Here is a 12,597-nt window from a genome sequence, read left to right on the forward strand (position 1 = left end):
GGGAGTCGATCTTCCTCTGCAGGGTGCTCAGCGCCTCCCCCGTCACGGCCAGGTGCAGCGTCGCTCCTGCTCGACACACAGCAGCAGCAGCAGCAGCGTCATCATCAGCAGCAGCAGCAGCAGCGTCATCATCAGCAGCAGCAGCAGCGTCATCAGCAGCAGCAGCAGCGTCATCAGCAGCAGCAGCAGCGTCATCAGCAGCAGCAGCAGCGTCATCAGCAGCAGCAGCAGCGTCATCATCAGCAGCAGCAGCAGCGTCATCAGCAGCAGCAGCAGCGTCATCAGCAGCAGCAGCAGCGTCATCAGCAGCAGCAGCAGCGTCATCAGCAGCAACAGCAGCGTCATCAGCAGCAGCAGCGTCATCAGCAGCAGCAGCGTCATCAGCAGCAGCAGCGTCATCAGCAGCAGCAGCGTCATCAGCAGCAGCAGCGTCATCAGCAGCAGCAGCGTCATCAGCAGCAGCAGCGTCATCAGCAGCAGCAGCAGCAGCAGCGTCATCAGCAGCAGGAGCATTAGCATCAGCATCAGTAACAACATCATGAGTAACAGCATCATCAGCAACAGCATCAGTAACATCATCATCAGCAGCATCGTTATCAGCAACAGCAGGAGCATTAACATCATCAACAGCATCATGAGTAACAGCATCATCAGCAACAGCATCAGTAACATCATCATCATCATCAGCATCGTTATCAGCAACATCAGCAACAGCAGTAGTAGCAGCATCGCCCTCCACACGTTCAGGAGTAGCCCACTCACTCACTGGCAGTCACCTTCTTGTCACTCTTCTATCACTGCTGCCATGGTTACTGGTCATGTGAACTTCACTCGCTCACACCCCCAACTCGCCTAATAACTCAATCAGTCACTCACGCAGTCATTCATCCACTCGCTCAACCAGTCACTCACTCGCTCAACCAGTCACTCACTCGCTCACCCAGCCATTCACCCCGCCGCTCGCTCACCCGCTCAGTCGCTCACCCACCTAGTCATTCATCCACCCACTCACACAATCACTCACCCACACAGTCACCAAGTTGCCCAGTCACCCACCCACCCACCCACTCACCCACCCAGTCACCCACCCACTCACCCACCCACCCACTCACCCAGTCACTCACCAACCCACCCACTCACCCAGTCACTCACCCAGTCACTCACCCACCCAGTCACCAAGTTGCCCAGTCACCCACCCACCCACTCACCCACCCAGTCACTCACCCAGTCACCCACTCACTCACCCACTCACCTACCCAGTCACCCACCCAGTCACTCACCCACCCAGTCACTCACTCACCCACTCACTCACCCACTCACCCAGTCACCCACTCACCCACCCAGTCACTCACCCACTCACCCACCCACTCACTCACTCACTCACCCAGTCACCCAATCACCCAGTCACTCACCCAATCACTCACTCACCCAGCCACCCACCCACTCACTCACCCAGTCACTCACTCACCCACTCACTCACCCACCCAGTCACTCACCCAGTCACTCACCATCATCGTCTCTATTCCCCAACTCTTACAACAACAGCCTCTTCTTCTTGGTTCTTTCGGTAAAGTCACGTAGAAGGGAAGTAATGGTTTCACCTGAGGACGGCTGCTTGCGTTGTCGCCGAAACGTCGTGATAATTATTTTATAACGTTTTATTTTTATTATTTTATTATTTCCCTTCTACGTGACTTTACCGAAAGAACCAAGAAGATGAATCCCTGCGGTCACGAAAGCTTTAAATCGAAACAACAGCCTCGTCCAATCCGCCACACGCGTCACGCTCTCACCCATCACGCGCCACCCTCTCACCCATCACGCGTCACGCTCTCACCCATCACGCGTCACGCTCTCACCCATCACGCGTCACGCTCTCACCCATCACGCGCCACCCTCTCACCCATCACGCGTCACCCTCTCACCCATCACGCGCCACCCTCTCACCCATCACGCGTCACCCTCTCACCCATCACGCGCCACGCTCTCACCCATCACGCGTCACCCTCTCACCCATCACGCGTCACCCTCTCACCCATCACGCGCCACCCTCTCACCCATCACGCGCCACCCTCTCACCCATCACGCGTCACCCTCTCACCCATCACGCGTCACCCTCTCACCCATCACGCGTCACCCTCTCACCCATCACGCGCCACGCTCTCACCCATCACGCGTCACCCTCTCACCCATCACGCGTCACCCTCTCACCCATCACGCGTCACCCTCTCACCCATCACGCGTCACCCTCTCACCCATCACGCGTCACCCTCTCACCCATCACGCGTCACCCTCTCACCCATCACGCGCCACCCTCTCACCCATCACGCGTCACGCTCTCACCCATCACGCGTCACCCTCTCACCCATCACGCGTCACCCTCTCACCCATCACGCGCCACCCTCTCACCCATCACGCGCCACCCTCTCACCCATCACACGCCACCCTCTCACCCATCACGCGTCACCCTCTCACCCATCACGCGCCACCCTCTCACCCATCACGCGCCACCCTCTCACCCATCACGCGCCACCCTCTCACCCATCACGCGTCACCCTCTCACCCATCACGCGTCACGCTCTCACCCATCACGCGTCACCCTCTCACCCATCACGCGTCACGCTCTCACCCATCACGCGTCACCCTCTCACCCATCACGCGTCACCCTCTCACCCATCACCCGCCACCCTCTCACCCATCACGCGCCACCCTCTCACCCATCACGCGTCACGCTCTCACCCATCACGCGTCACCCTCTCACCCATCACGCGTCACGCTCTCACCCATCACGCGTCACCCTCTTACCCATCACGCGTCACCCTCTCACCCATCACCCGCCACCCTCTCACCCATCACCCGCCACCCTCTCACCCATCACGCGCCACCCTCTCACCCATCACGCGTCACCCTCTCACCCATCACCCGCCACCCTCTCACCCATCACGCGCCACCCTCTCACCCATCACGCGCCACCCTCTCACCCATCACCCTCTCACCCATCACGCGTCACGCTCTCACCCATCACGCGTCACCCTCTCACCCATCACCCTCTCACCCATCACGCGCCACCCTCTCACCCATCACGCATCACCCTCTCACCCATCACGCGTCACGCTCTCACCCATCACGCGTCACCCTCTCACCCATCACGCGTCACCCTCTCACCCATCACCCTCTCACCCATCACGCGCCACCCTCTCACCCATCACGCATCACCCTCTCACCCATCACGCGTCACCCTCTCACCCATCACGCGCCACCCTCTCACCCATCACGCGCCACCCTCTCACCCATCACCCTCTCACCCATCACCCTCTCACCCATCACGCACCACCCTCTCACCCATCACGCGCCACCCTCTCACCCATCACGCGCCACCCTCTCACCCATCACCCTCTCACCCATCACGCGTCACGCTCTCACCCATCACGCGCCACCCTCTCACCCATCACGCGCCACCCTCTCACCCATCACGCGCCACCCTCTCACCCATCACGCGCCACCCTCTCACCCATCACGCGTCACCCTCTCACCCATCACGCGCCACCCTCTCACCCATCACGCGTCACCCTCTCACCCATCACGCGTCACCCTCTCACCCATCACGCGTCACGCTCTCACCCATCACGTGTCACGCTCTCACCCATCACGCGCCACCCTCTCACCCATCACGCGTCACGCTCTCACCCATCACGCGCCACCCTCTCACCCATCACGCGTCACCCTCTCACCCATCACGTGTCACGCTCTCACCCATCACGCGCCACCCTCTCACCCATCACGCGTCACCCTCTCACCCATCACGCGTCACCCTCTCACCCATCACGCGTCACGCTCTCACCCATCACGCGCCACCCTCTCACCCATCACGCGCCACGCTCTCACCCATCACGCGCCACCCTCTCACCCATCACGCGCCACCCTCTCACCCATCACGCGTCACCCTCTCACCCATCACGCGCCACCCTCTCACCCATCACGCGTCACCCTCTCACCCATCACGCGCCACCCTCTCACCCATCACGCGCCACCCTCTCACCCATCACGCGTCACGCTCTCACCCATCACGCGTCACCCTCTCACCCATCACGCGTCACCCTCTCACCCATCACGCGCCACCCTCTCACCCATCACGCGCCACCCTCTCACCCATCACGCGCCACCCTCTCACCCATCACGCGTCACCCTCTCACCCATCACGCGCCACCCTCTCACCCATCACGCGCCACCCTCTCACCCATCACGCACCACCCTCTCACCCATCACGCGTCACCCTCTCACCCATCACGCGCCACCCTCTCACCCATCACGCGCCACCCTCTCACCCATCACGCGCCACCCTCTCACCCATCACGCGCCACCCTCTCACCCATCACGCGTCACCCTCTCACCCATCACGCGCCACCCTCTCACCCATCACGCGCCACCCTCTCACCCATCACGCGCCACCCTCTCACCCATCACGCGCCACCCTCTCACCCATCACGCGCCACCCTCTCACCCATCACGCGTCACCCTCTCACCCATCACGCGTCACCCTCTCACCCATCACGCGCCACCCTCTCACCCATCACGCGTCACGCTCTAACCCATCACGCGCCACCCTCTCACCCATCACGCGTCACGCTCTCACCCATCACGTGTCACGCTCTCACCCATCACGCGCCACCCGCTCACCCATCACGCGTCACCCTCTCACCCATCACGCGTCACCCTCTCACCCATCACGCGCCACCCTCTCACCCATCACGCGCCACCCTCTCACCCATCACGCGCCACCCTCTCACCCATCACGCGCCACCCTCTCACCCATCACGCGCCACCCTCTCACCCATCACGCGTCACCCTCTCACCCATCACGCGCCACCCTCTCACCCATCACGCGCCACCCTCTCACCCATCACGCGCCACCCTCTCACCCATCACGCGCCACCCTCTCACCCATCACGCGCCACCCTCTCACCCATCACGCGTCACCCTCTCACCCATCACGCGTCACCCTCTCACCCATCACGCGCCACCCTCTCACCCATCACGCGTCACGCTCTAACCCATCACGCGCCACCCTCTCACCCATCACGCGTCACGCTCTCACCCATCACGTGTCACGCTCTCACCCATCACGCGCCACCCGCTCACCCATCACGCGTCACCCTCTCACCCATCACGCGTCACCCTCTCACCCATCACGCGCCACCCTCTCACCCATCACGCGCCACCCTCTCACCCATCACGCGCCACCCTCTCACCCATCACGCGCCACCCTCTCACCCATCACGCGTCACCCTCTCACCCATCACGCGCCACCCTCTCACCCATCACGCGCCACGCTCTCACCCATCACGCGTCACCCTCTCACCCATCACGCGCCACCCTCTCACCCATCACGCGCCACGCTCTCACCCATCACGCGTCACCCTCTCACCCATCACGCGTCACCCTCTCACCCATCACGCGCCACCCTCTCACCCATCACGCGCCACGCTCTCACCCATCACGCGTCACCCTCTCACCCATCACGCGTCACCCTCTCACCCATCACGCGTCACCCTCTCACCCATCACACGCCACCCTCTCACCCATCACGCGTCACCCTCTCACCCATCACGCGTCACCCTCTCACCCATCACGCGTCACCCTCTCACCCATCACGCGCCACCCTCTCACCCATCACGCGTCACCCTCTCACCCATCACGCGCCACCCTCTCACCCATCACGCGCCACCCGCTCACCCATCACGCGCCACGCTCTCACCCATCACGCGTCACCTTCTCACCCATCACGCGTCACCCTCTCACCCATCACGCGCCACCCGCTCACCCATCACGCGCCACGCTCTCACCCATCACGCGTCACCCTCTCACCCATCACGCGTCACCCTCTCACCCATCACGCGCCACGCTCTCACCCATCACGCGCCACGCTCTCACCCATCACGCGTCACCCTCTCACCCATCACGCGCCACCCTCTCACCCATCACGCGCCACGCTCTCACCCATCACGCGCCACGCTCTCACCCATCACGCGTCACCCTCTCACCCATCACGCGTCACCCTCTCACCCATCACGCGTCACGCTCTCACCCATCACGCGTCACCCTCTCACCCATCACGCGTCACCCTCTCACCCATCACGCGCCACCCTCTCACCCATCACGCGTCACCCTCTCACCCATCACGCGTCACCCTCTCACCCATCATGCGTCACGCTCTCACCCATCACGCGTCACCCTCTCACCCATCACGTGTCACGCTCTCACCCATCACGCGTCACCCTCTCACCCATCACGCGCCACGCTCTCACCCATCACGCGTCACGCTCTCACCCATCACCCGCCACCCTCTCACCCATCACCCGCCACGCTCTCACCCATCACGCGCCACGCTCTCACCCATCACGCGTCACGCTCTCACCCATCACGCGCCACCCTCTCACCCATCACGCGTCACGCTCTCACCCATCACGCGCCACGCTCTCACCCATCACGTGTCACGCTCTCACCCATCACGCGCCACCCTCTCACCCATCACGCGTCACGCTCTCACCCATCACGCGCCACCCTCTCACCCATCACGCGCCACGCTCTCACCCATCACGCGTCAAGCTCTCACCCATCACGCGCCACCCTCTCACCCATCACGCGTCACGCTCTCACCCATCACGCGCCACGCTCTCACCCATCACGTGTCACGCTCTCACCCATCACGCGCCACCCTCTCACCCATCACGCGTCACGCTCTCACCCATCACGCGTCACCCTCTCACCCATCACGCGCCACGCTCTCACCCATCACGCGTCACGCTCTCACCCATCACGTGTCACGCTCTCACCCATCACCCGCCACCCTCTCACCCATCACCCGCCACGCTCTCACCCATCACGCGCCACGCTCTCACCCATCACGCGTCACGCTCTCACCCATCACGCGCCACCCTCTCACCCATCACCCGCCACCCTCTCACCCATCATGCGCCACGCTCTCACCCATCACGTGTCACGCTCTCACCCATCACGCGCCACCCTCTCACCCATCACGCGTCACGCTCTCACCCATCACGCGCCACACTCTCACCCATCACGTGTCACGCTCTCACCCATCACGCGCCACGCTCTCACCCATCACGTGTCACGCTCTCACCCATCACGCGCCACGCTCTCACCCATCACGCGCCACGCTCTCACCCATCACGCGCCACGCTCTCACCCATCACGCGCCACGCTCTCACCCATCACGTGTCACGCTCTCACCCATCACGCGCCACCCTCTCACCCATCACGCGTCACCCTCTCACCCATCACGCGCCACGCTCTCACCCATCACGCGTCACGCTCTCACCCATCACGCGCCACCCTCTCACCCATCACGCGTCACGCTCTCACCCATCACGCGCCACCCTCTCACCCATCACGCGCCACCCTCTCACCCATCACGCGCCACGCTCTCACCCATCACGTGTCACGCTCTCACCCATCACGCGCCACCCTCTCACCCATCACGCGTCACCCTCTCACCCATCACGCGCCACGCTCTCACCCATCACGCGTCACGCTCTCACCCATCACGCGCCACCCTCTCACCCATCACGCGTCACGCTCTCACCCATCACGCGCCACCCTCTCACCCATCACGCGCCACGCTCTCACCCATCACGCGCCACCCTCTCACCCATCACGCGCCACGCTCTCACCCATCACGCGCCACCCTCTCACCCATCACGCGCCACGCTCTCACCCATCACGCGCCACCCTCTCACCCATCACGCGCCACGCTCTCACCCATCACGCGCCACCCTCTCACCCATCACGCGTCACGCTCTCACCCATCACGCGCCACCCTCTCACCCATCACGCGTCACGCTCTCACCCATCACGCGCCACGCTCTCACCCATCACGCGCCACGCTCTCACCCATCACGCGCCACGCTCTCACCCATCACGCGCCACCCTCTCACCCATCACGCGCCACCCTCTCACCCATCACGCGCCACGCTCTCACCCATCACGCGCCACCCTCTCACCCATCACGCGCCACCCTCTCACCCATCACGCGCCACGCTCTCACCCATCACGCGCCACCCTCTTACCCATCACGCGTCACCCTCTCACCCATCACGCGCCACGCTCTCACCCATCACGCGCCACCCTCTTACCCATCACGCGTCACGCTCTCACCCATCACGTGTCACGCTCTCACCCATCACGCGCCACCCTCTCACCCATCACGCGCCACGCTCTCACCCATCACGCGCCACGCTCTCACCCATCACGCGCCACCCTCTCACCCATCACGCGCCACCCTCTCACCCATCACGCGCCACGCTCTCACCCATCACGCGCCACCCTCTCACCCATCACGCGCCACGCTCTCACCCATCACGCGCCACGCTCTCACCCATCACGCGTCACGCTCTCACCCATCACGCGCCACGCTCTCACCCATCACGCGCCACGCTCTCACCCATCACGCGCCACGCTCTCACCCATCACGCGCCACGCTCTCACCCATCACGCGCCACGCTCTCACCCATCACGCGCCACGCTCTCACCCATCACGCGCCACCCTCTCACCCATCACGCGCCACCCTCTCACCCATCACGCGCCACGCTCTCACCCATCACGCGCCACGCTCTCACCCATCACGCGCCACCCTCTTACCCATCACGCGTCACGCTCTCACCCATCACGCGCCACGCTCTCACCCATCACGCGCCACCCTCTCACCCATCACGCGCCACGCTCTCACCCATCACGCGTCACCCTCTCACCCATCACGCGCCACCCTCTCACCCATCACGCGCCACCCTCTCACCCATCACGTGTCACGCTCTCACCCATCACGCGCCACCCTCTCACCCATCACGCGCCACGCTCTCACCCATCACGCGTCACCCTCTCACCCATCACGCGCCACCCTCTCACCCATCACGCGCCACCCTCTCACCCATCACGCGCCACGCTCTCACCCATCACGCGCCACCCTCTCACCCATCACGCGTCACCCTCTCACCCATCACGCGCCACGCTCTCACCCATCACGCGTCACCCTCTCACCCATCACGCGCCACGCTCTCACCCATCACGCGCCACGCTCTCACCCATCACGTGTCACGCTCTCACCCATCACGCGCCACCCTCTCACCCATCACGCGTCACGCTCTCACCCATCACGCGCCACGCTCTCACCCATCACGCGTCACCCTCTCACCCATCACGCGCCACGCTCTCACCCATCACGCGTCACCCTCTCACCCATCACGCGCCACGCTCTCACCCATCACGCGCCACGCTCTCACCCATCACGCGCCACCCTCTCACCCATCACGCGCCACCCTCTCACCCATCACGCGCCACCCTCTCACCCATCACGCGCCACCCTCTCACCCATCACGCGCCAGCCTCTCACCCATCACGCGCCACCCTCTCACCCATCACGCGCCACCCTCTCACCCATCACGCGCCACGCTCTCACCCATCACGCGCCACCCTCTCACCCATCACGCGCCACCCTCTCACCCATCACGCGCCACCCTCTCACCCATCACGCGCCACCCTCTCACCCATCACGCGCCACCCTCTCACCCATCACGCGCCACGCTCTCACCCATCACGCGCCACCCTCTCACCCATCACGCGCCACGCTCTCACCCATCACGAGCCACCCTCTCACCCATCACGCGCCACCCTCTCACCCATCACGCGCCACCCTCTCACCCATCACGCGCCACGCTCTCACCCATCACGCGCCACGCTCTCACCCATCACGCGCCACGCTCTCACCCATCACGAGCCACCCTCTCACCCATCACGCGCCACCCTCTCACCCATCACGCGCCACCCTCTCACCCATCACGCGCCACGCTCTCACCCATCACGCGCCACGCTCTCACCCATCACGCGCCACCCTCTCACCCATCACGTGTCACGCTCTCACCCATCATGCGTCACCCTCTCACCCATCACGCGCCACCCTCTCACCCATCACGCGCCACCCTCTCACCCATCACGCGTCACCCTCTCACCCATCACGCGCCACGCTCTCATCCATCACGCGCCACCCTCTCACCCATCACGCGCCACGCTCTCACCCATCACGTGCCACCCTCTCACCCATCACGCGTCACCCTCTCACCCATCACGCGTCACCCTCTCACCCATCACGCGCCACGCTCTCACCCATCACGCGCCACCCTCTCACCCATCACGCGCCACCCTCTCACCCATCACGCGTCACCCTCTCACCCATCACGCGCCACGCTCTCACCCATCACGTGCCACCCTCTCACCCATCACGCGTCACCCTCTCACCCATCACGCGTCACCCTCTCACCCATCACGTGTCACGCTCTCACCCATCACGCGCCACCCTCTCACCCATCACGCGCCACCCTCTCACCCATCACGCGCCACCCTCTCACCCATCACGCGTCACCCTCTCACCCATCACGCGCCACCCTCTCACCCATCACGCGCCACCCTCTCACCCATCACGCGCCACGCTCTCACCCATCACGCGTCACGCTCTCACCCATCACGCGCCACCCTCTCACCCATCACGCGCCACGCTCTCACCCATCACGCGCCACCCTCTCACCCATCACGCGCCACCCTCTCACCCATCACGCGCCACCCTCTCACCCATCACGCGCCACGCTCTCACCCATCACGCGCCACGCTCTCACCCATCACGCGCCACCCTCTCACCCATCACGCGCCACGCTCTCACCCATCACGCGCCACGCTCTCACCCATCACGCGCCACGCTCTCACCCATCACGTGTCACGCTCTCACCCATCACGCGCCACCCTCTCACCCATCACGCGTCACCCTCTCACCCATCACGCGCCACGCTCTCACCCATCACGCGCCACGCTCTCACCCATCACGCGCCACGCTCTCACCCATCACGCGTCACCCTCTCACCCATCACGCGTCACCCTCTCACCCATCACGCGTCACCCTCTCACCCATCACGCGTCACCCTCTCACCCATCACGCGTCACCCTCTCACCCATCACGCGTCACGCTCTCACCCATCACGCGTCACCCTCTCACCCATCACGCGTCACCCTCTCACCCATCATGCGTCACGCTCTCACCCATCACGCGTCACCCTCTCACCCATCACGTGTCACGCTCTCACCCATCACGCGCCACCCTCTCACCCATCACGCGCCACGCTCTCACCCATCACGCGTCACGCTCTCACCCATCACGTGTCACGCTCTCACCCATCACCCGCCACCCTCTCACCCATCACGCGTCACCCTCTCACCCATCACGCGCCACGCTCTCACCCATCACGCGCCACGCTCTCACCCATCACCCGCCACCCTCTCACCCATCATGCGCCACGTTCTCACCCATCACGTGTCACGCTCTCACCCATCACGCGTCACGCTCTCACCCATCACGTGTCACGCTCTCACCCATCACCCGCCACCCTCTCACCCATCACGCGTCACCCTCTCACCCATCACGCGCCACGCTCTCACCCATCACCCGCCACGCTCTCACCCATCACCCGCCACCCTCTCACCCATCACGCGTCACGCTCTCACCCATCACGCGCCACGCTCTCACCCATCACCCGCCACCCTCTCACCCATCATGCGCCACGCTCTCACCCATCACGCGCCACGCTCTCACCCATCACCCGCCACCCTCTCACCCATCATGCGCCACGCTCTCACCCATCACGCGTCACCCTCTCACCCATCACCCGCCACCCTCTCACCCATCATGCGCCACGCTCTCACCCATCACGCGCCACGCTCTCACCCATCACCCGCCACCCTCTCACCCATCATGCGCCACGCTCTCACCCATCACGCGTCACCCTCTCACCCATCACCCGCCACCCTCTCACCCATCATGCGCCACGCTCTCACCCATCACGCGCCACCCTCTCACCCATCACGCGCCACCCTCTCACCCATCACGCGCCACCCTCTCACCCATCACGCGCCACCCTCTCACCCATCACGCGCCACGCTCTCACCCATCACGCGTCACGCTCTCACCCATCACGCGCCACGCTCTCACCCATCACGCGCCACGCTCTCACCCATCACGCGCCACCCTCTCACCCATCACGCGCCACCCTCTCACCCATCACGCGTCACGCTCTCACCCATCACGCGCCACCCTCTCACCCATCACGCGCCACCCTCTCACCCATCACGCGCCACCCTCTCACCCATCACGCGTCACCCTCTCACCCATCACGCGCCACCCTCTCACCCATCACGCGTCACCCTCTCACCCATCACGCGCCACGCTCTCACCCATCACGCGCCACGCTCTCACCCATCACGCGTCACCCTCTCACCCATCACGCGCCACGCTCTCACCCATCACGCGTCACCCTCTCACCCATCACGCGCCACGCTCTCACCCATCACGCGCCACCCTCTCACCCATCACGCGCCACGCTCTCACCCATCACGCGTCACCCTCTCACCCATCACGCGCCACCCTCTCACCCATCACGCGTCACCCTCTCACCCATCACGCGCCACGCTCTCACCCATCACGCGTCACCCTCTCACCCATCACGCGTCACCCTCTCACCCATCACGCGCCACGCTCTCAC

General features: G+C 64.4%; 1 protein-coding gene across 3 annotated transcripts in view; it reads right to left on the reverse strand.

The window, feature by feature from the left end:
• LOC144739433 (uncharacterized) overlaps nucleotides 1-12,597 on the reverse strand; it is a 58,797-nt gene that overhangs the window by 3,070 nt on the left and 43,130 nt on the right. For all 3 annotated transcript variants that reach the window (XM_078622387.1, XM_078622386.1, XM_078622385.1), the window contains exon 8: nucleotides 1-66. This exon is cut by the window's left edge. In XM_078622387.1, the coding sequence (XP_078478513.1) occupies nucleotides 1-66 (66 nt within the window). The remainder of the gene's footprint in view (nucleotides 67-12,597) is intronic.

The sequence above is a fragment of the Lampetra planeri genome, unplaced genomic scaffold, assembly GCF_965212315.1.
Source record: "Lampetra planeri unplaced genomic scaffold, kcLamPlan1.2.h2 scaffold_149, whole genome shotgun sequence".
NCBI lineage: Eukaryota > Metazoa > Chordata > Hyperoartia > Petromyzontiformes > Petromyzontidae > Lampetra > Lampetra planeri.